The sequence below is a fragment of the Ahaetulla prasina genome, chromosome 1 (genome assembly GCF_028640845.1).
Source record: "Ahaetulla prasina isolate Xishuangbanna chromosome 1, ASM2864084v1, whole genome shotgun sequence".
NCBI lineage: Eukaryota > Metazoa > Chordata > Lepidosauria > Squamata > Colubridae > Ahaetulla > Ahaetulla prasina.
The window spans coordinates 287,995,454-288,020,881 of record NC_080539.1 but is presented as its reverse complement, the minus strand read 5'-3'; the positions used below and the strand labels follow the sequence as shown (position 1 = coordinate 288,020,881).

At 38.7% G+C, this 25,428-nt stretch overlaps 1 protein-coding gene across 10 annotated transcripts in view; it reads right to left on the bottom strand.

Moving 5' to 3' along the window:
* The window catches only part of PRR5L (proline rich 5 like), a 79,356-nt gene that overhangs the window by 7,063 nt on the left and 46,865 nt on the right, over positions 1 to 25,428 (bottom strand). For all 10 annotated transcript variants that reach the window (XM_058161681.1, XM_058161686.1, XM_058161687.1 and 7 more), the window contains 4 exons: positions 23,834 to 23,891; positions 16,273 to 16,364; positions 11,844 to 11,984; positions 10,527 to 10,653 (listed from right to left, as the gene is read on the bottom strand). In XM_058161681.1, coding sequence (XP_058017664.1) covers positions 10,527 to 10,653; positions 11,844 to 11,984; positions 16,273 to 16,364; positions 23,834 to 23,891 — 418 coding nt within the window. The remainder of the gene's footprint in view (positions 1 to 10,526; positions 10,654 to 11,843; positions 11,985 to 16,272; positions 16,365 to 23,833; positions 23,892 to 25,428) is intronic.

Below are 25,428 nucleotides of genomic sequence, written 5' to 3'. Positions count from 1 at the left end.
CCAACTCATAATACAAGTCAGGAATGAAACACTGAAACAAGTCCCTTAAAGAGAAAATATAGATGCTGAGGCAGTGGTTCCCAACCTTTTCTTGTTTGAGGCACAACCTTTTCTTGTTTGAGGCACCCTTGGAAAGCCTTTCAAAAGTTCCCGGCACCCTTATAAGGAAATAGATATTTAAAATCTCCGTAGCTCAAAAGTTCCCGGCACCCTCAAAAGATCTCACGGCACCCCTTAGTGCCGCGGCACACTGGTTGGGAACCACTGTGCTGAGGTGTAGCCACCCTTTATCTGACAACCAAGAATTATATTAGTCAGAAAGTCCATTCCAATTTGGCTCCAAATCAGAGGCTGCTGTGAAGCAGTACTTTGTAAATTCCATGTGTACTTTCATTTGTGCTGGAAACTCAACCCTGTACATTTTTTGTTTCAATCTGCAAGGATCAACACAGAGAGAACACCTATCTTAAATGATAGGAGTCGTCCCACAGCAAGTTCTTTTAAGTCTTTAATAGGCCAATGAATTTCTGCTTGGGAAACATTTATAGTTATTTATTTCTTCAGTAACACAGGGCCAAGGAGAGGTCTCTTTTTCCCTTTAACTAGTGTCATAGGTCTCTGAACAGTGGCAGATATCCCAGTTAAAACTAGATATACTAGTTAAAACTTTCTCTTAAAAGAAAAATAGCCAAGGTGAGAGGGAACCTTCTCTTTATAGACCAGAGGCAGATAGCTAAGAATAAGAGGACCTGAGACCTCTTGGCCTATGATTGACTAGTTGTTATAATGTTTGGAGGAAATAATACTTTTCTGTGCTTCTTTTTATAACTGAGGATTCCAGTCTAAATTGTGAAGTGAAACTCGTAAGTAAAACTTATTTTCAAAGCTGTAAACAAATCCTAAAGTGTCTCTATTGTGTCTTAATACAAAACAGTTGTAACAAGCACCATCCATCTCCTTGGGATATTTTAAAGGCTGCCTCCAATGAGGCTGATAGATTACTTTCCTGCCAGAGGATATGGTGCTCGCTGGCTTTCCCTCCCTCCCCCACTCCCTCCCTCCCTCCATGTGTGTGTGTGAGAGAGAGAGAGAGAGAGATGGGGGGGAGAGAGAGAGAGAGAGAGAGATTTTTTCTTATAATTGCCACTGTCATACGCATCATTCTTCTTCCAGAGATTTCAGCTGAAAATCCATGCTATCTATACGGTTAGGCTAAGAATCATTGCATCGGTAATGCTACATTTTTATATTCTTTCACTGAAACTATCATGGTCTTTCAGCCCTAACTTATTACTGAAAATAATGGGCAAAAGGTCAAAGAGGAATTGCAATGAGCAGTTTTAACTGGATTAGGAAAGTCTGAGCAATGCACTCCTCAGAGCCTGCACTGCCACAGAAGAAGCAAAAAATTATTGATGAGTCAATCAGATTTAGCAGTGCTTCCTGAGGTCATTCTGTCTGGAGAGCACCTACTTACATCAATGACTATTCACTAGAGGGCAGGGGATGTAGCAAACCAAGATGATAGGGCTTCTGTCACAGGACGGTACCTAACATCTTGATGGTTAATCTCCAAGTTATCACTGATTCCATTTCAGTGGTACAAGAGGAGTGCACAACCTGAGACCCAGTGCTACATAGGGTGTTCATGTATAATCTTTGTTCAATCTCAACTTTCTTCTCTGTCCTTTAAATTGGCCTCTATAAAGAGCAGTATGGATCCTTAATACAATGTAAAAGTCCCTGTTCTAAATTGGGAATAAATTTCCTACTTAAACTTAGGCCCTGAAGCTATTCACTAGAAACAGCACCTTCAGTAGCAAATGGAGAAAGAACTAGAAGAGGACACTGGTTTGAAGCCATATCAGGATTCCTTTCCCTCAGAAAACCACTAATGCTGCTTTAGGTCAGGCCTGAAAAACTGGTGGCATACAGGCCAGATGCGTCATATGCAGGCCACACCCACCCCAGCTCCGCAAAGGCAAAAATGTCATGATATGTCACGATACATCACGTGACACGACCAAATTTGACACTTGTGCTTTAGGAGAAGTTGGAGATCAGGTGAACCAGAATTTCCAAGAGTACAGCTGTTTGGCTGCCTGGTTGAAAAGACTGGTTTAATGGTATCTTGTGGACCCTGGGTGGGCAGATCTGTGGTTTATTACAAAAGAATGCAGAATGTATAAAAGAAACACAAAATGGTAGAAAAATTAAGAGAGAAAAGGGAAAATTAACAATCTAATTTAGAAATGTAGGCTGTCATGCTTTGTACGTTTTCTGCTCAGACTGCTTTAAATAGCTGCAAATATTTATCTCAAATCAAATGAATCATAAGATCTAATAAATAGATTCCCTAGCCAGCTTGTGATTTCACTATTAACAGTTATATTTAGCAACCATTTCCCTCTTGTCAACTCATTGTCTCCAAAAAGTCATTCCAATCTGGAGCAATAACTATAAAAAGCAGTTGGGGAAAAAAATGCATTCAAAAGTGCTATGGTGGCCAGACGGAATAGACAGGAGAAAACAAACACTGCAGGCTTTGTTCTACAGTCCTGTTTACTGCAGCTAACTACCATGAACATTTTCTGCAAAAAACACTACAAACCGCTATCCTTAAACCGCTATAGCAAATTGAAAGAAAAAATCAATTGTGTTCATATCAGCTGATAAGCCATTAACAACAAATGCCTATTATTGTTTTTTAATCTCCCCAACAGAAATACTATGGTCAGATTCCAATCTGAAAGAACTGATAAATATAAAAGTGACGCACAATTACGATTATACAGACTGAAGAAGGACCAGACATTCTTTCGATCTCATGCTCAGTTACTGCCAGTATAATTAAGCTCACCTCACTACTCTCTTGTACTGCTGCAGTGTAGAACCATCCCATTTTTAAATTCTGCACTGGAAACTTCAATATACTTAATTGGTCATTTAGAGATCGGCATCTATGAAAGTGTTATAGTGTTTGAGAAAAGAAACTGCCCAGAACTCAGACATCTTCGGACAGTGCTGGCTCTTCAGCTTTGAAATGGAGATGAGCACCTCCCCCTAAAGTCGGGAACGACTAGCACATATGTGGAAGGGGAACTTTTACTTTTACCTTATATTGTATCTCAAGAAATGCATTAGTTTTAAGTGAACCAAGCCGTTATTGAAAAAAAGATGGAATGGCAGGTAGGTAGGGAAGCAAATTGCCTTATACACTGTAAGCCGCCCTGAGTCTTCGGAGAAGGGCGGGATATAAATGTAAACAAAACAAAAAAATTACCTAAATGTAAATGAGCCAAACAAAGGTGATAAGGAAGTACTTATGAATGCAGTTCTGGCTTTTACTTTCAACTACTAGGTTACTCCCTTCATAGATCCCTTCTCACCAAAGAAAGGGATCCTGCCACAAACCTACAGAGTCATGGAAAGAGAATCGTAAGTAGCTTTACAATCCTATTTGCATGGCTTGGCACTGAGATATATTCATGACCATCTCCTTAAACTAAAACCAATCTGCCTGACATTTTGGGGGAAAGCCAGGAAGAGGTGCATCTCTATAATGCCTCCCATATGGAACAAACTTCCCTAGACATGAGATTAACACTGATTTATTTTACAGTAATGAGAAGAGAACATGCCAATAATTATATTGCTCCAATTAGTTTGCTGGTTTAAATTTTTGTACTACATTTGCTATTACACAACGGATACATAATGTCTATGTATACAATTATGCTATTGTTTACCACTTCATTTCAGAAGTCAAATAAATAAATGCAGTATGAAACTACAACAGCAAGAACTTAAAAACACATCTGAAAAGCAGGAATCACAAATAAATCTGAACTCAGCTCACAGACCAGAGAATATATAAATATAAATATAAATATAAAATATAAAATATAAAATATAAATATATATATATATATATATATATATATATATATGTTTTCTGAGGTTTTCGCGGGTGTTTGTATGTAGGTCTTTGGTTATTCGGGTTTCTCCCGCGTAAAATTGGAAGTGTCTTGGCGACGTTTCGACGAAGTCTCATTCGTCATCTTCAGGCTTCAGCTTCGTGCTTCTGGGAGCAATGTGTGATTGCAGCTGTTTCTTCCTTTTTAACTTCTAGTGGGGGTTTGAACTGATTGGGTGGGAGCTTGGCTGTGCTCTGATTGGATGGGGTTTTTTGTGTGTGCTCTGATTGGATGGGGGTGTGTCCTGTTTGGGTGGGGGCTTGGTTGTGCTCAGATTAGTCTGAGTTGCAGGGGGATTTGAGCTGGTGAGCTGCACTGCTGCTGTTTGGCTTCGTGTTCGTGCTACATCTTCATAGTGGGTGTCAGTCTGCTGCATGTATGGATTGGAGGGGTTTGAAATGGCTATTGTTGCAGCGGTGGTCTGGCTTCCCTCTTCACCCAAGTGCCAATCAAAGAAGCCTTGACAGCTATCCAAAACAAATATAACCCCCTCAAGCACATCCTAGATCTGACCAACCACTGCCTATCCAACACATACTTCATCTATAATGGACAAAAATACAAACAAATAGAAGGCGCACCCATGGGATCATCCCTCTCACCTGTCATTGCCAACCTCTACATGGAACACTTTGAAACCCAAGCACTAGAAAAATCTGATCACAAACCCAAACTTTGGCTCAGATACGTAGACGACACCTTCATAATCTGGCCACACGGGAAAGAAAAACTTAACAACTTCCTCACACACCTCAATAGCCTACACCCCAAAATACAGTTCACCATGGAAACAGAAGTTAACAACCAACTTCCCTTCCTAGATGTCTTAGTCTACAAGAAACCCAATGGCTCCCTAGGACACACCATCTACCAGAAGAAAACACACACAAACCGCTATCTGCACGCACTCTCACACCACCACCCAGCACAGATCAACTCCGTAGCCAAGACACTCATCTCTAGAACAAAACGCTTAGCTGATGAACAACACCTAAAAACCGAACTACACACTCTCACAAACGTACTAACATCCAATGGATTCCAGAGAAATAAGATTACCAAACTAATCCAAAAAGAACCCCCACTAAAATCCAAGACAGAGAACAAGAAAACGGCACAGCCCTCCTCCCATATATAAAAGGCACCACAGACAGAATCAGCAAGATCCTCCACAAACATAACATCAAGACAGCATTCTGCACAAACCAAAAAATATCCACCATCCTAAGAAACCCCAAAGACAAAATTGAGTTAGAAAATCAAGGAGTATATGAAATCCCATGCACCGCCTGCCCCACCACATACATTGGACAAACCAACAGAAGAATAAGTGCACGCATTGAAGAACACAAGAACTCAGTCAAAAAAGAGGAACCAACTTCTTCCCTGGCCCAACACCTTAAAGCCACAGGACACGATATTGACTTTAAAAAGACCAGAACTATCGCCAAAACTGAACACTTTAACAACAGAATAATCAGAGAAGCCATCGAGATAGAAAAACGCCCACACAGCATGAACAAACGAGATGATACCTCCCGCCTACCAGCCATTTGGAAACCCGCCCTTATTGACAAACGAGTCCTTAACACGAGGAATGACACCAGACCCACACTCACGAGGTCCACACAGGATGTCACCACCACACATCCACCCAGAAAGCAGACCCAAACCCACACTGATCAGGAAGCATGAACAAGGACCAGAAGCCAGACCACAGCTGCAACATTAGCCATTTCAAACCCCTCCAATCCATACATGCAGCAGACTGACACCCACTATGAAGATGTAGCACGAACACAAAGTCAAACAGCAGCAGTTCAGCTCACCAGCTCAAATCCCCCTGCAACTCAGACTAATCTGAGCACAACCAAGCCCCCACCCAAACAGGACACACCCCCAGTCAATCAGAGCACACACAAAAAACCCCATCCAATCAGAGCACAGCCAAGCTCCCACCCAATCAGTTCAAACCCCCACTAGAAGTTAAAAAGGAAGAAACAGCTGCAATCACACATTGCTCCCAGAAGCACGAAGCTGAAGCCTGAAGATGACGAATGAGACTTCGTCGAAACGTCGCCAAGACACTTCCAATTTTACACGGGGAGAAAACCCGAATAACCTATATATATATATATATATATGGAAATTAATGGAACCGGAAAATTGGAAAGTCAATGAAACATAGGTGAGATGTTACAAGAAAGAAAAAAGGCTTTTCTGACAAAAATGTAGGAAATTTCTCCTAAGATGCACAAGGAAATGGGTATGTTTTCCACAGTTCAGATATTTATTACTTATTTATGCAATTTCTATGGCTGCCCATCTCACAACAGTTGGTATACAAGCCAAACTGAATGCTATGCCACAGATTCCTGCCATGTGACCTTTTAGTTGTTGCTGAGTAGTCATTCATTCATCTAGTCACCCTATCTTCTCCAGTGATTCTTGCTTTTGCATTAAGTAATATTTAAACTTTAGTTCCATTGTTAACTGTTTCCACTAAGCAGTCTGGTTTCATCAGCATACCGAAACATGTTACCTTATGCCTCCCATCGACCCGTACGCTCCCACAGAGAGGGTCTTCTCAGGGTGCCGTCCGCCAAGCAATGCCGGCTGGCGGCCCCCAGGGAAAGGGCCTTCTCTGTTGGAGCACCTACCCTATGGAATGAACTTCCCCCCGGTTTGCGCCAAATATCTGACCTTTGGACCTTTCGCCGGGAATTAAAAACTTATTTATTTACCCAAGCGGGACTGGCCTGATTTTTAAATTTTTTAAATTTTAATTTTCTGTAATTTTATATGGGGTATTTTAGGTTGGTCAATTGACGGTTTTAATTCGGCCATTATTTGAATATGTATTTTAACTTGATATTTTAACTTTGTATACTATTGTTTAATCTTTGGCTGTACACCGCCCTGAGTCCTTTGGGAGAAGGGCGGTATAAAAATTAAAGAAAGAAAGAAAGAAAGAAAGAAAGAAAGAAAGAAAGAAAGAAAGAAAGAAAGAAAGAAAGAAAGAAAGAAAGAAATGTTATTGCTTCTCCTAGCAATTTTGATTTTATTTCCTTCTACTCCAGCATTTTTCATGACATGTTCTGCATATAAATTAAACGTTCACTGTCACATTATTTATATGATGCACTCCTTTCCCTATTTTGAACCATTTAGTTTCCCCTTTTCTATGTTAACTGTTGCTCCCTAATCATCAATTGTTGGAAATAATGAACACACCTTAGATGTCAGGCACATCTTTTCTTACATTGAGACTCAAGTAAATATGACCCATAGAATGTTTATGGTCTGGCCTTCTGAGAACAGTTTATATGGCACCATCCATCATTATAAGTCTCTGACACTTTCATCCAAAATGCACTGAACTATTGAAAAATGTTCTGGATATTGGTACTGGATATTTTTCTTCAAAATCCAATAGGTGGAGATATTGTTCAACTGTCAACAATTATGTTAAACAGAGACTGTGTACATTAAGGGCCTAAAGATGCCTTAACCATTAATCTATTGCAATAGCATTTAGGATTAGAAAAACATGTTTCTTGATATAATATTCAGCATTTCTGCCCAACCATTCCAGTTCAATGGTTAAAGTTTATATGGAGAGAAGATGATGAACTTCGTATAATGTATTTCTTTTAGGAAATACTGTCTGGAAGCCGTGAAGCATAATGTGCTCCATTCAAGTGTCTAATTAGGTCCTAAAATCCACTGAAATGATAATGTTTCTAGCTCCAATTTCACTTTTAACTCTGAAGCAAGTCTTAACATTTCACTGCTATTTCATACATCACAACATTATTCAAGGGATCAAACTTCATGTCTTCTGTTTCCCATTCACATATTTAATTGCTACTTAAGAGAGCAAGAAAAAATGCAAGACATTCTGCTAAGCTAACCTTTGGTCACTTGCTAAAAATATACATCCATCAAAAATTTTTTTAAAAAAACCTAGTAACCATTGCTCACAAGATGCTATAGGATGCTTAATTTTTTTCAAGGTCAATAAATGTTGATCCTGACATCCAAATCTTCAAAATCACAGCTTCCCTTTAAAACACCAAAATCACTTTAGTCGTTTTTCTCATCCTTTATTCACCCAAGTAAATAAAGGGAATCAACTAATAATTGAGTTCAGGGAAGCATTTTTAATTGCTGCCAAATTCAAATAAATCCAAAAATAGGTATGATCTGTTTTTCCTTTGTCCTTCATCCTGAAACATAACAAGATGGAAGAGCTTACCGAAACTGTAAAATGTCAGTCTAGAAAGTGTATGAGAATGTAATTATCAAAACAAGTCAGGAATGATGGTTTATGTAATTCTTATATTCCTCATTCTCATTGGAAGTCAAGGAAAAATTGAAAGTTAGCAATAAAAAGCATAAGTCTCTATGATCCTAATTCATTTACAGGAATACCCTTGACTTTCATGATGGTTGTACTGGGATGAGAGTGTGCTTGGGCACTAGTTCATCTTATGACAAAGGGGTGATTTGTGACTTGCCATTTTCACCACAGCAGCTGTTTTGAGAACAAACAGCCTTCCATATCAGCCACTGTGTAAATTTCAAATAAGACTCAAAAACTTGCCTACTTCTGCTCTATCCCTAAAGGCGTAATTTCAGTATTTCTATACAACTGTCAACTCCAAATGCAGGACTACAGGCTGGCAAAGCACCAAGGATGTTCTGAATATACACATGCAAAGCACAGTAGTGGGGCCCACATGTTCTCTAAATGGAGAACGAAATGTAAGTATTCTGAATGTATAATTCTTTGAAGGTCATGGAGTATATAAAATGTATTTTATGACAATAAAGCCTGGTTTTATTGGTAGGCAGGAAGATAGCAGACTGCTTTCACAAGAGTCACCTGGCCACCTCAAATAAACAATTTCACTATCACTCAAGTTCCTGTACACTTTGTATTATTTTTCTTCTGAAGGAGAAGGGTCACGATTTTATTAGCTGTAAACAGTGCACTGATTGTATTTGTACTGTGACAGGAACATCTCGTTTATTGAAGTCATGAATTTACAGCTGCTCAGTTTTACAAACTAATCTGGTGTGGTGTTAATGCCAAGACCTAGTACCATGTTTCCCCAAAAATAAGACCCTGACTTATATTTTTTGAACCCCGAAATAAGTGCTTGGCCTTATTTTTGGGGAGATCTTATTATTTTGAGGCATGGAGCAAGACAGGGCTCCTCTTGCCATCTTACCTGATTTCCAGCTTTGCCTCCCTAACCCTAACCAGAGGAAATGGCGGGGACCGGCATGTGTTTAAATATTTTCAGGGAGGGTTTATTTTTGGGAGAGGGCTTATTTTTGGGGCGAGGGCTTATTATCAGGAGATGTCTTATTTTCGGGAAAACATGGTAGGAAGCCCAGAACTCTGCTTGGCTAAAAACACCAAGGATATAGGCATACAAGATCAACACCCCAACATTGGAAGCTAAGGATCCCCAAGTAGAGACCTATCCTCCTGCATAAGATAGGAAAGTTTGGTTTCAAATCAGACTTAAGGGATAGACAGGGAGAAATGGTTAACCTTGAATAGGTTGGAGGCAACTTACATTCTCTCCACTGAACAAACTACATATCAAATCATATTAAAATAAATCTGCAGACTATGCTCCCTTAATTGTGAAAATCCGTTGGAGAAAACCATGTGCTTAGTGACTAGATCCCAATTTTAGCTATTTTCATTGAAATGATCTCAGACAGCAAGACGGGAACGATCTGTGCCCAAAATTGTACTGAACCACTGCATTAATCTGACTTTATTGAATTTACAATCATTTCCTTGCCCACAATGTAGCACTATGCACTGGGAGGAGCAGTCTATGGCAATCATGATTTAATGTAACCACAAGAGAATTTTTTTTCCCTAACAATCAGATAAGCTATTCTGGGGAGAAGGATAGAAACATCTGTGGGAACAAGGGATAGGCATACAAAACAGGAAAGATACTTAATGATTAGGTAAGCTCATTAAAAAGCCAAAGGAAAACAACATAGCTAAAAATGGTCTTTATTTTTGTAAATCAGATTTTAAGTAGCTTTAAAACATTTGCAAATGACTGTCTTATTATCATTCAGTTAGACATAGAAAAAGAAAATGAAGGTTTGTTGGTTTTTTTGCATGTACACAAATTAAATGCAAGTTTATATTGATTAGTATCTGCACAGGGATAATTTAAGCTTTCACTCTCAGTTTCTGTGGCTCATCCAGCATTGAGTATTGATTACATATCCTTGACTATGGATGGTTTATAGCCAATTTGTAAATGGCAGGTATCTCATACCCACGCAGACTTTTTCTTTACTCTATGGTATTGTCTCTGGCTAAACATATTTAGGGTTTTATAACATAATCAAATGAAGCAATACTCAAATGTGAGCAAAAAATTTGGATACTATGTTTTTGTGGGCTCTTTTTGTGCAGACAAAAAAAAAATCCTCTACTGATTCCACGGATTCTCTAGTTATCTTGGACCCAAATATCAGGATTTGCAATATTTGACATCTTACCCAGGGCACAGGTACTGCCAGGGAAGCAATGTTCTTCACACAAACCAAGGTATGGGGAAACTACCAGTTTTACAAGTTCTTCTAGTTGTATAAAGGCCTTAGTGGGACCTGTAGGTTCATGGACTCCCTGAAACATAAACAAAATATACCTATTGTCAAATACCTGGGGTATGCTAATCAACACATTTCATTTGTCCATTTTTATTTTTCTAATTGACTGAAGAAAAGAAACTTAATTATGTATTAGATTATGATGTAGGATTTATAAATTATATCATTTTCTAAAGCAGTGTTTCTCAATATCAACCAATATGTTGGCTGGGGAATTCTGGAAACTGAAGTCTACCTATCTTCAAGTGAGAAGGTTGAAGGTTGAGAAACACTGTTCTACAACACCCTACTGAATGCTCTCAACAGATAACTCAAGCAGGCCATTCCAACAAGTCAAAGAATATAAGCATATTAACTCTCTCCCCAGAACTTGTAACCCAATTGGGAAGAGATTTTATTTCTCTGCATCCAAATTATCCCAGCAACTTAAGACAGCATTCCTGATGCTTCCCCTTTTCTTTCTCCCAATGTCAGAGTTGGGAACAGACTAGGGAACATAGGCAAAGTGGGAGGCTGGTTAGAACTATCATAGTTGTAATTGGGGGGAAATGAAAAGAAGGCAAAAATTCATGGCCAGAGCTCAGACATGATAATTTCAAACAAACCAACCAACAAACAAAACTATTATCCTTGAAACAGTCATTGAAACCCCTATATTGCAACATTAAACTTAATTTCATTATTCAGAAACCCAGATTTTAGATAGTTCAAACTTTATCAATGAAAGACGGATGTCAGAAAACCAGCCCTTTTAATTAAAAATACCTTGTCCAACACACATGATTAAGACTGCATCGTGTTGACTTTCTCCATAAGAGTCATGCTTACAACATGACAATAGAGACATTTGGCCAGGCAGGCATATCATCAATATCTTTCTATGAGACAGACCCCAGTGATCTAGGGAACCAATATTGTTGGTCTAGGCCAAAGGCAATTCTCTGCTTCATAAACCATTTGGAAAGCAGTCATTTCATCCTTACAGTATGTCTAATGTTCATTAACAGTGGTGTGCAATACATTTGGATGTCAGTACAATACATTTCAAGGTTGCTAATGTTAAAACAAGCTGTTCCAACATCACCACGCTTCTAGTGAGAGGTTGGAACAGGATGTTTTGAGACAAAATATTTCAGCCTTGAATTGTTTGCCCACCTCCACAAACATCACAAATGAGATGTGGAAATAAGACCATTCCCCACCTACCTGTAAAATCAGCAGCATCTGGATAATGGAGGGTGGGAGGTTACTTTGTACCAGAGGAAGAATCTCATCCAACTTTACTCTTAATAAGACCAAGTCTCGGAAGCCAAGTAAGGAAATCTGACGAATGGTTAATTCTTGACCCTGTACACACAGAAAAAAATGGCATCCATTGGCATTGGAATATGGTTCAATCCTATTTGCAAACTGAACCCTATGTTTTAGGACAGTAATGCCACACAATATCATAAAAAGAATTGGAGAACAGGCTGGTAACATGAACATAAACTGACAGAGAGATTACTGTAAATTAAAAGAAATACAATGATTATGCTGCCCCTGGAGAATCAGTTTGTGGATAGAAAGGCAGCTGTAGAAACTGTTGGTTAATAATGGGGAAGTAGTATCCTTTTGTAGCTAGACGGGGGAAACATATTAGAAGCAGCACTCTTTTCAAGGGGTTCCACAAAATTTTCACTATGTATCTTGGGCTTTTCAAAGCATGAAGCTTAATTTATTAATTTGTCTTTGCTGGATCAATTTCAGATATGTAATAGCATTTGAAGAAAGTTTTTATTTAAAAACTTACGTGTTATTTTCAAAAAGATGTGTTTTTGTTATCTGCTACCATCTTTAAAAAGCTAATGCCAAGCCTATGAAGCTACTATAACCTTCAACCTTTGTTTAAGCACTGTGTTTAAAACTCCTATTTTAATAGCTAAAATCAACTATGCTGTATGCTCTCCATGGGAATTGTTTAGATATCTCCAACTAATGAACCAGAACTCTAGCTGGAGGGAATAAATGTGTGTTAATCATCAATTCATAATAGGGTTAATGATACAACTAACAAGTTCATCAAAATGCAGAAAAAGAGCACAAGCCAAAGGCTCTGGAGCCAGAAACTTCCTGTTTTTAAAATGGACTGCTCTCCTTAAGATTCAAAGGGTGTGGTTATGGGTAAATAAATAGAGCAGGACTTGGGGAAAAAAAGGGGAATGAAATTTCTGCAGAAACAGATATGTGAGCTTCTCAGCTTGATCTAATCTTTGTTGTATTATATCCAACCTACTGTGCAAATTTTAAAACATAACCAAGAAGGAACATCTCAGCAAATAAGTATCCACAATCCAGCAACATTAAGAATACAGATATGTCTTCATCTACAGGGGAACACTGACAAGATGGGAGGCTATGAACGGTTAGAACTATCCATACCTATTAAGTCATGGCAAAATGATAACAAATTTTGTTTCCCTGGCTCTTCACTTTTAATGATATGAAACCTTTCCTGATATATTTATTTGGAGGAAAATATTCTGTTACAATTAATTGGTTTTGCTTTCCGCATTTGGCCCAAGTAATTTATATAGAATTGTTCATTTAACCCAGGGGTAGTCAACCTTTTTATACCCACCGCCCACTTTTATATCTCTGTTAGTAATAAAATTTTCTAACCGCACACCGGTTCTACAGTAATGTACCGTGTATCGTCGTCTGTGCATGCCTCTCGCGCATCGTGGATTGGGTTTGGGGGGGGCGGCAATAGTCCTCAGATAAACTACTCTGAGACATATTATAGTGTGGTACACATGTGTTATTCATAATCATTGAATTTCATATCATTATAACATTCACTGCAGCATCTTTTTGGTTGCTGTGCTCAAGCTACAGCAGAATTTTAAAACAGCAAATTTCTTTTGTGCTATTTATGCTACTGTACATTTATGAAGGGCAAGTGTGAAAGAGAGACCGCACTGCATGAAAACATCTATTATTATATGAAGCTTTCATCCATTTATCTGTACTTCAAGAAACAACTTTCCATTTTTCCATAATATTTTGGCCAGACAATCAGCTAAGCTCAATCAAATGGAGTCACGGTTGAAAAGCCAGAAAGACCTCAATTATTTCTCTGTCAGACTGGAGGAAGGTTTCAAATAGCATGCTACTGAGCTCTGTCTTTGGAACTGGTATGCTTCAATAATCTTATTTTTATTTATTTAAAATGGAAAGCACTTGTCTGAACAGTAGTGCAGATAAAAAAGAACCCAGGACAGCATTTCAATCAACAAAGCAACAGCAATATTATGAGTTGGGGGAAAAAGGATGTAATTTCAGATCACATCCATCAACTCTGAGTGAATCATTTCCTATATACATAGTAAAATCTATTGTGTTGACAGATGGCAAAATTGAAGGTAATTCAAAGAATAACTGTGTTGTAATCTATTTAGTATGTGGTAGAGCTGAGTACGCTTCAAATCCAAAGTCATAAAGGTGCTTATGAATGGATTTGGTGGACCTTCTTAATTCAAACATCTTGCCCTAAAGGACAGATGCTAAAGAAGATGCAGCATTGGCATTTATGATTTAATTTGCCTACAAATGTTATAGATGGAATAAATGATTGATTTAACGCCTCAATCTTCCTGGGCCTGTAGATATATTTGGAATATTGAGACCATCCACCAGAAGCTAAACTGATTTTCATCTCATTCGTCCTACTAACCTCTTCTGACTTCCTAATATACCGGATTTTTCTGGAGTATAATACACACTCCACCCCCCCCACCCCCCGGCAAAGAGGCTAAAAATTTGGGTGTGTCTTATACTCTGAACGTAGCTTTTTCACCCCTAACGAGGTGCTAGCGAGTGAAATGATCTTCCTTGCTTCGCCTGCTTTTCTCAATGTTTCTCTCTCCGAAGATCAGCTGTGCTTTTTAGCCCCAACCAGGCATGCGCGCGTGCTCAAAACCAGTCAAATAATGTGCTGAAGCTGACCAGACTAAGGAAGCTAGCCAGATGAATATCTGATAGGCAGATTTTTTCTCCTTTTTTCTCCCCAAAAACTAAGGTGCGTCTTATGCTCCAGTGCATCTTATACTCCGAAAAATACGGTATTCTCTGCCACTTATACTTGGAGATCATACTTTATATTGCAGCTTCCCATTTAATTTTTTTTTTTTAAAAAATAGATAAAATCAGGTGGGGCAGGGACCCTGGTAGGTCAAAAAGGAATTGCAACATATGCTGACACCCATGTCCATGGACATATTGTTGGGATCCCAGGACTTAAAAGATGTTTCAGGTGTCCACAGTTCACCTGCCTGTAAAGCCACACATACCTTTTATCATCTGCTGCAAGTATAAAAAGAAGGAATAGAGGAAGGGGATAAAGGAAAAAGAAAAGAGAGAGAGAGCATGGGAAATTGAGATTCTTATAGCAAGAAGCAAATATTTACATTCTCTCTAATAATGTGGAAAACATCAACAAGCCTTGCATAAGGTAGTGATGTTTACTTGTTGATATTTTTGGTCTAAAGGGGAAAAAAATAGCACCACTAAGGGTTGGATTGTTAAGAGGAGTTCTGGAAAAGCAGAGAGATAATATTCCATTTTCCTAAGACTTTTATTCTACAAGAAATCTGTCCCATCAGTAACTTCTTCTGCTTAGATAACATTATTTTCTTTGTCTTCTAATTAATTCCCTGTTACTGAGCTCCTTCAGTTCCTTGGAAAAGAAAAATATTGCCTTTTTTATCTCAGAGTGCCAAGTATAATTACTGAGATAATGAACACAGAGAAGTTATTAGTATTCCACTTGTCTCAAATGAGAAAATGGTTTATTTAAAAGGTGGTGTAACAGTGAGGATTGTTAACCATGGCACACAAATTCTTGGACCTATTGGATGGTGGCTTGAGCCAATTTAGTCAGAGGCCAATATAAATACATTTCATGATTTCTCTGCCTCTAGGGGAACAGACAGTTCTAAAATCAGAAAATGTAAGGGAAATTTTACCTTGCAATATGCTGCCTCTATATACGGTATACCCCATAGAACCTTATCAAATATTTGGCTTCCTCTTTACAAATCATCACTTAAAATACAAGAGTCAACCATGGAAATTAGATTTCTTTCCAGTTCTTCTACTCAGCTACTCAAAAATTCAGAGGAAAGCAGGTGAAGAAATCACTAAATCTTCTCCTTGAGGAAATCTCAGGTCAGATTGGCTGGGAATTTTGTTATTCTAATATACCTGGAAGGTGCCAGGTTGGAGACAAAACTTTTATCATTAGTGTACTGTCCAATTGCAATATCATCTGGGTGGTAAAATGAACCGTTAACAATGAATATTGATTTGTAAATTAACAATAACACAAAATATTGATCTGGAATAACTTATCCTTTAACACAGTGTAGATTTATAATTATTAGATACCGGGGTTTGTGGTTTAAATTAGTCAAGAGTTTTATAACCATATCGACAGGAGGACAAACAAGCTTAACAGCAATTCTAGTGAAATGTGTGATTCTTAAAGTTTAAAATTGTTTTCCTTTGCAGTTAAGCTTTGTGTCTTCCTTCAATTATAGGGTAAATTTGAAATGTTTTTCTCTGCCTTGTTGAGCTTATATTTAACCAGATTTACCTGAACAGGGTAAAATATAGCCTGTAGTATAGGAAGAATTTCTGTGAAGAAGTGATCCCAGGTTTCAGATAATACGTGGATACGATCTTCTCCTAAAAAAATACAACAAACATTAGGGAACTTTCAAGAAACTGTGTTAGTAGGTACGCAACTCTCATTTCCAAGTATAAATAAAATACACACATTGCTTGGCTTTGTGAGATTATTGGCAGTTGCTAGGTGTCTTCTAGATAAGCAGCAGAGGCCCAGATAAGTGGTAGCATCTAGTCAATCGTGAGTGATCTTGAAAAGCTAATTAGGTTTGGACCTGGTTAATACATGGATGGGAGTCTTCCAGCTTATGTATTAGACTGGGAAATCCAGGAAGTAAGCAAGTACAAACCTCTTCCATTTGATGGCCAAGAAATTCACATGGATGTGCTCACATTTTCACTAGAAGCTGAACTCGGGAAGGTTCCAAATACTGACTAATTATCACAAAGGGAGACTCAACTGTAACTGTAATGATGACCTCAATACTGAGTTGCCCTTAAGGACTTCCTGGATGCTGCAGTTGGTGCAGAATTTAACCGCCACTTATGGTAAGTAAGAACCACTAGGGCCACCCGGTACTTGCTCTGCTGATCTTTCACTGGTTTTCAATAGATTTCCGAATAGAATTCAAAATGCTGGTTTTAACCTATAGGGCCCTTTATGACGTAGAGTCTGTGTGTCTGCAAAACTAGTTAAAGTAGAATTGACCCATCTGATTTGTTTGCTGCAAATGAGGATGCTGAAAGTACCTCTTCCCCATGAAAGATCAGAAAAGCGAGACGAATGACATCATGGTTTTGGTGATACGTTTCTATATTATAGAAGTGACCTATGGAGCTCTGAACAAGACCATGCCTGAAAATTTTCGTGACACAACATTTAATTATGTACAAATGTTGGAAATTGTTTATTTCCAGCTATCTTTTGGGATAGGGTAGGTAGTGGTTCACAACCTACGGTCTGTAGAGGGGAGGAGCCTACAAAAAAAAATGAAATGAAAGAAATGTATAGGGAATAGGGAAGAAAATGGTAAGTGAACACCTGTCTACCCTAGACGAGTTCAAATCACCAGGACCGGATGGATTACACCCCAAGGTTCTGAAGGAACTGGCAGACGTGATCTCAGAACCACTGAACTATATCTTTCAAAGATCCTGGAGCACAGGGGAGCTGCCAGAGGACTGGAAAAGAGCTGATGTATTTCCCATCTTCAAAAAAGGAAAAAAAACAGATCCAGGAAACTACAGACCTATCAGTCTGACCTCAATACCGGGGAAGATTCTGGAAAAGATAATCAAGCAACGAATCACCGAACACCTAGAAGCAAACAAAGTAATAACCAAAAGCCAACATGGGTTTGTCAAAAACAGATCATGCCAGACTAATCTTATCGCATTCTTTGACAAAATGACAAAATTAGTAGACCAGAGGAATGCTGTTGATATAATTTACTTGGACTTCAGTAAAGCATTTGATAAAGTAGACCATAACCTACTACTAGATAAAGTAGAAGAATGTGGGTTAGACAGCACCACCACCAGATGGATTCAGAACTGGCTGACCAATCAAGACTCAACGTGTAGTCCTCAACGGAACTACATCCACATGGAGGGAAGTATGCAGTGGAGTACGCCAAGGCTCTGTTTTAGGCGCAGTACTCTTCAACATCTTCATCAATGACTTGGACGAGGGGATAGATGGGGAACTCATCAAATTTGCAGATGACACCAAGCTGGCAGGAATAGCCAACACTCCAGAAGATAGGCTCAAGTTACAGAAAGATCTTGACAGACTTGAACATTGGGCGCTATCTAACAAAATGAAATTCAACAGTGAAAAAAGTAAGGTTCTACATTTAGGCCAAAAAAACAAAATGCACCAGTACCGTATATGTGGTACCTTGCTCAATAGTAGTACCTGTGAGAGGGATCTTGGAGTCCTAGTGGATAACCATTTAGATATGAGCCAGCAGTGTGCAGCAGCTGTTAAAAAAGCCAACACAGTTCTGGGCTGCATAAACAGAGGGATAGAATCAAGATCACATGAAGTGCTAGTACCACTTTATAATGCCTTGGTAAGGCCACACTTGGAATATTGCATCCAGCCACGATGTAAAAAAGATGTTGAGACTCTAGAAAGAGTGCAGAGAAGAGCAACAAAGATGATTAGGGGACTGGAGGATAAAACATATGAAGAACGGTTGCAGGAACTGGGTATGTCTAGTTTAACAAAAAGAAGGACTAGGGGAGACATGATAGCTGTGTTCCAATATCTCAGGGGCTGCCACAAAGAAGAGGGAGTCGGGCTGTTCTCCAAAGCACCTGAGGGTAGAACAAGAAGCAATGGGTGGAAACTGATCAAAGAAAGAAGCAACTTAGAACTAAGGAGAAATTTCGTGACAGTTAGAACAATTAATAAGTGGAACGACTTGCCTTCAGAAGTTGTGAATGCTCCAACACTGGAAATTTTTAAGAAAATGTTGGATAACCATCTGACTGAGATGGTGTAGGGTTTCCTGCCTGGGCAGGGGGTTGGACTAGAAGGCCTCCAAGGTCCCTTCCAACTCTGATGTTATGTTATGTTATGTTAAATGTTATGATTTAAATCGTGAGTTAAGTCCATGGCCACAAAAGATATTTAAAGGGGCTCTGTGGTGAAGAAAAGGTTGAGAACCATTGTTCTGGGGTTTTTATGCACTTGGGTACCTTGACAAAAATTGCATGAAACAGATAGTAAAAAAATGCTGCGGATACATAAATTATAACACATGGCAGTTATGCAAACTTTCTATTTGTCTTCCTTCCAAAATAAAACAATGTGCTGACTTTTTCTGAGGGATAATCAGTATTCCATACTGCCTCAGGCTAATGTCATATGAAAACTATAAAAAATGATTTATTTAAAAAGGAAAAAAAAATTGCTTAGTAAAAAGCCCCTGTTGTTTAGAGTTCATTAACCTTTAACTAAAAATTTGGGCATTCTCCGAGAGAGAGAGACAGAGAGAGAGAGAGAGAGAGAGAGAGGGAGAGGGAGAGGGAGGGAGGGAGAGAGAGAGGCAGAAATAACAATAATAATTTAGCAGGCTTCAACTTTCAGAGCATTTTTTTGAATTGTTCATTTCATGAAAAAAGAATCTATAAGGTATCCCCAATCCTTTCTATTTAAAGAACATTCCCAGTTGTACAAATACTGTATATCAATAAATGAGGCACATACTTGTGTGAAGGGTGTAACAAGGACAGTGGTCAGAGAAAACCAAAAGTCCAATTTCATAGAAGGAGCTGGTAAGACTGAAAATACTATGTCCAACATCACAACCTATAAACCAAGCCTATCTGAATATATAAAAGCTAAATACCACTCACTCATCACAAAATCTCCAGAACGGTAAAGCCTACAAACTTGAAATTGGCACATATGTTCCTCTTGTCTTCTAGGTTAAGAAAGGATTTTTCAAAATGACCATCAGATCATTAGTATTTCATATACAGTATTATATTCACACGCTGTGATGCTAAGGAGCTAGATGTTCTACTCCCCCTCCCCACCTGAAAAGAACTCTTGTCTTATATTAACACGTTCTGATGCTACCGCTTCACTAAACCGGGCGTGGGCGTGGCCGGCCTGAAACTCATCTGGCCTGCGGGCTGGAACATTCTACTCCCCCACCTCCTCTGTTCCAACTGCCTTATATTAACACGCCCTGATGCAACAGAGTTACACATTCTACATTAAGGTACAGGGTTTAATCAATTTATCACGCCCGATCACATAGTTTCGCAGCGAAGCACAGGCGTCCAGCTAGTATTTTATATAATCCTATTACAATAAGGTCACCTTCAGGCTAAACATGAAATGGGGTTTATGAAGACAAGACCTATTCCCATAGTCCTCACCTACATCCTGAACTTAAGAGCAAATTTTCAAGGGGCTTTCTACTAGCTGTTTCTTGAACACAACCATAAATCTCAAAATGGTTAGGAATCCTACATTATCATGGTTCTCTGCATACAGTGGCTTTTATTTATATGTGACTGAATATGAATAGAACCTTTATTCAATTCCCAATGCAGAAAGATCAAGGACAGAGATGCTGACTGTACAGTAGTTCTAACATGAGCTGCTGAATATATGCTCAGGTTTTAATAAAGCAGTAGTTTAATGCTAAATTAAGAATGCAGATTGGAAAAAATAAGTCAAATAGAATGCATTCCTTACATTTTTACTAATATAATTCTACATAGCATCAAAAACCACTATACTGGATCTATCCATAAAGTTATTGTTTCTCAAAACCTTTTCTTTACTAGGAAAGAAAATATCTGTTAGCGAGTATACATTAATATTTCAAAACCATTAAACAGGATTTCCTCTAACCCTTTTCAGCAACTCTTAACTGAAGTGAAGAGTAAATTTGTGGTCAGCATTTGGCATGCATATTATGGAACACTATAATTCCATCCAAATAAACACAGTTATAGTTTCTCTTTAAACCTTGTTACCATCTTATCCCCATGCATACAGTTAAGAATATGTTTCTGTCTGCTCACTCTACCTCAGGGCTGGTTATAAAGTAAAACATCCATTAAAAACTTTTGGAGTCTGGTCAGATCTTCTTCCAATGAAGTCAGATCCTAGCATGTTAATTGTGTCTTTATATTCATTTCTGAAATCATAATACAATACTACTTGGGTCGCAACCGTTCATTCAGCTATTTAAAGTTATAACCACTCTTCAGAGTTTTGGTTTTTGCAGTGAGCTGTGGTAAGAGGACTGCAATTTCCAACATTCCCTGATAGCTTTCTACAAGCAAAGTCAATGGGGGAAGCAGGAAGTAGCTCCTGCTGTTTTTTTCCCCTCTCATACTCTATACCAGGGGTCTCCAACCTTGGCAACTTTAAGACTTGTGGACGTCAACTCCCAGAATACCTGGGAGTTGAAGTCCACAAGTCTTAAAGTTGTCAAAATTGGAGACCCCTGCTCTATATCACCTTCCAATAGCATCTCCCCACCCACAGCATACATCAGCACTCCAAGGGCCTGCCCATGGCACTCACCCACACTCCAGAGTATCTGTCTTTTTTTTTTTAATTTTTATTTATTTTTAAACATAACATAAAAAAACCTCATCAAATCAATTCCATTGCAATGTGCTGTAAGGGTGTTAACATATCTTCCTGTGCATTCACAAAATAATCATCTCTTCCATACACATATCTTATACTCATTTTTCAGAGCATCTAAGGTATCCCTCCCTCCCCTGCAGCATCTGCACACCTGCCTATGTTCCAGTGTCACTGCTCACAGAATCCCACCACTTCATCGACCAACCTGGGACTCCTTCTACTTATAGACTCATGTGGTCCTGGCCTCATGTGGTCAATAGTAATTGGAACTGAGGATTGCCATTGCAACATGATTCATTCATGTGATATCATGCTTTGCAACTGCCACCATTTAGAATGGAAATTTCACCCCAATTGTCATTGTAACCCAAGGCCTTTAACATACACTGCATGCTAATCTAACTGTTTTTAGCAGTTACACTGTGGTAAAAAAGAAATAACTATCTTTAAGCGTGATGCACCATCACTACAGATATAACCCCTTTGGTCTAAATATTTTACAAATATTTTTCAGGTCCGTGCCAATGAAACTAACCATTACATTTTTTCCCGGTAATTGTGGAACTGAAGAATCACTCATTTTCAGCAGCCATAAAAGGCACCAACTGAATTTTCCACATAAAGTTGAGTGATTCAGAAATTTACCATTAAAGAATTGCCAAACTCAGATTTTATTTCCAATCCAGAAGTACACATTTCTGGCTGCTGTATTGTCATGGCCTAAGATCCAGATGAGCACACACTCCAAATTACTGTATGAGATCACATTGCAACATTATAAGCAGATGTTATTCATTGCTATTAGACTTGTTTCCAAATAAGGACTCGTGGAATTGGAGTCTTAGCAGCCTATGTCCTACTGAATCGTAATAAAAAATAGTTTTTAAAAAATAAACTAAGATTGTAAAAGTCTCCCTCAAGGGAACTTTAATTATCTGACTTCAATTAGAAATTAGTTTGAGAGTTGGAATTTAATAATATAGTTGACAGGTTCTAGGGCTGTCACATCAGATCTGCTTTTTAATGTCTAGCTAAGAGTATCTCTGGTATTTAAGAAAAGTTATAAAAATATTACATGCAACTATTACAACCATCTGTAAAGCTCTTTTCTTTCGTTTCTTTTCTTTTGAAGCCAAGTAACAGAAAAACAATAAACCAGAAAGCTTATACTAGTGAAGAAACAGGTGCAACCATTGAAGTTTATCAGATCAGAAGTTTGAATGGTTTTGTGGTTAAGAAACTAGGATAGATTTATTTCTCCATAAGTTTCTGCTTCCTTTGGAACTATTAGAGACCATATAACTTCCTGGCAGACTAGCAACTGAAAATTATTAAGGCCTAGGTAACATTCTCCCATCTAAGATAAGACTACAGTATATTTCATGAAAACCAGGAGTGTGCCCCAATATTTTTGGGATTAACTTTCAAATGCCTATCAGAAAAACAGAGTTGGAAGGAATCTTGGAGGTCTTCTAGTCCAGGGGTTCCCAACTGGTAGCTTGACTTGCACAAGCAACAGGCCGGCATGTGGGCACATACACACACACGCAACTCAACGTACATAAGATGAGCTGCATGCACATGCGTGCCGGCCTGCCACTTGCACAAGTTGAATTACGCACGGGCACTGGTCCACCATTGGTGAAGCACAGTTCCCTCTCCTCTCATCTTGCAGGGCCACCAAGCTGCAAAGGTTGGGGACCGCTGTTCTAGTCCAACTCCTTGATGCTGCAATAGTTTCCAAACTTTTCACTATAATCAAAAAGTTGAGAGTGACTGGCCATCACAATGTATCCACAATGCTTTTACTTGTACCTATCAAGACCAATTGGAAAAACCATGTGGAACATCATAGATGATTTTTGATGAAGATTGACAATTATTAAGCATAACATAACTGATCCCAGTTTATAATGTTCAAGCATAAGCCATGCTTTCATTGCAGAAATATGAACAATGTTTAATAGTCTTTCATAACAATATTGATTTGATGTGAAGTTGCCATCAAGTTGCCATTTGCTAGATATCTTTTACCACCAATTGGTCATCGATAGTACATGGATACAGATAAATGCTGCCATATGATAATTTACATGAGGCACATATTACATAGCAAGCTATTTCTTCTTCTTTTTTCACAAATGGCATTGAAAAATAGATATTTAAACCATGCTTTTCAATTAGAAAGATATTTTCCTCTCTGTTCTAAATCATTTCTATTCAATGCTATTATTATGACTTCATTATGTTGCTTATACACATTAGGACCTTGGGATATTTAGCCACGTGACTCTGATATGTTGGTTTTTCCACGAATTCATCTTAGCAACTTCAGAAGATGATTCACAAAGCTTTCTGGGACTCCAGAGCCCTTCCCAAAGTTGTCAATTTCTATACTTGCCTTCACAAAACTTAACTTTTTCTTCTATGTATAGCAAACCTTTTGCAAGAAGCTGGTTCTGCCAAAAAGAAAAAAAAAGTTGGATTTTCAATATTCAAAGATACAAAGCATGTTTTCAATTTTTACAAATGTTATTTCAAATAGATTTACCCAATCTAATGAATCAGCAACATATCTTAATTTTAGATCAAGTAAGTATGTCAAAACAAACATGGCCAATGAAAGTTTTACATGCTTTAGCTGTAATATCTCAATTCCTAATCAGACTCATTTCTTTTCTGCCCAAAGATTTTCAGGTTGGATTTTATTGCTATTATTGTGCCTTAATCATTGTATTGCATTTTAGTATTAAATTCATATTTTACTTTCAGCTCTGGAAAGTTTTAAAAAGCATATATTTCTGGGTTGCCAAATAAATGTGGAAAATACATGTAAAGAAAGGCATTCCTGCATACAATCAGCTAAAAACAGTCTCCGTTCTGCAGATGTTCAGTCACGTGGCATATCTCAGTTGCAAATACCTTGATGGTCCAATGCCGTAAAATATTCACTGGTGGAAGAAAACAACTGAACTAAATTCTTATGGAATTAGTGCAGACTGTTCTGTCTGGATATGCACTGTATAGAATTTAAAAGGACAACACAGTATCACAAATATTTATATCAGTTTATTTATTTATTTATTTTTATTTATTTTATTCGATTTTTATACCGCCCTTCTCCCGAAGGACTCAGGGCGGTGTACAGCCAAATAAAAAATCAACAATATACACTTAAACAAAACTAAAACAAAACATATTACAAAATGGCCAGAGTTTAAAACAATTTAAAATACTAAAATATAAATAACTCCAGTTAAAATTAGTAAAACTTCTAAGCCAGTCCCGCTTGAATAAATAGGTGTGTTTTCAGCTCACGGCGAAAAGTCCGAAGATCAGGCACTTGACATAAACCAGGGGGAAGTTCATTCCAAAGCGTAGGAGCTCCAACAGAGAAGGCCCTACCCCTGGGGGCCGCCAGCCGACATTGTCTGGCGGACAGCACCCTGAGAAGGCCCTCTCTGTGTGAGCGTACGGGTCGGTGGGAGGCATGGGGTAACAGCAGGCGGTCCCGTAAGTACCCGGGCCCTAAGCCATGGAGCGCTTTAAAGGTGGTAACCAAAATCTTAAAGTGCACCCGAAAGACCACAGGAAGCCAGTGCAAACTGCGCAGGATTGGTGTTACATGAGAGCAACGAGTTGCTCCCACTATTACCCGCGCAGCTGCATTCTGGACTAGCTGCAGCCTCCGGGTGCACTTCAAGGGCAGCCCCATGTAGAGAGCATTGCAATAATCCAAACGGGAAGTGACCAAAGCATGAGTGACCGTGCATAAGGCATCCCGGTCAAGGAAGGGGCGCAACTGGCGAACCAAGCGAACTTGGTAAAAAGCCCTCTTGGAGACGGCCACCAAATGATCGTCAAACGACAGCCGCCCATCCAAGAGGACACCCAAGTTGCGCACCCTTTCCATTGGGGCCAATAACTCGCCCCCCACAGTCAGCCGCGGCTGCAGCTGACTGTACCGGGGTGCCGGCATCCACAGCCACTCCGTCT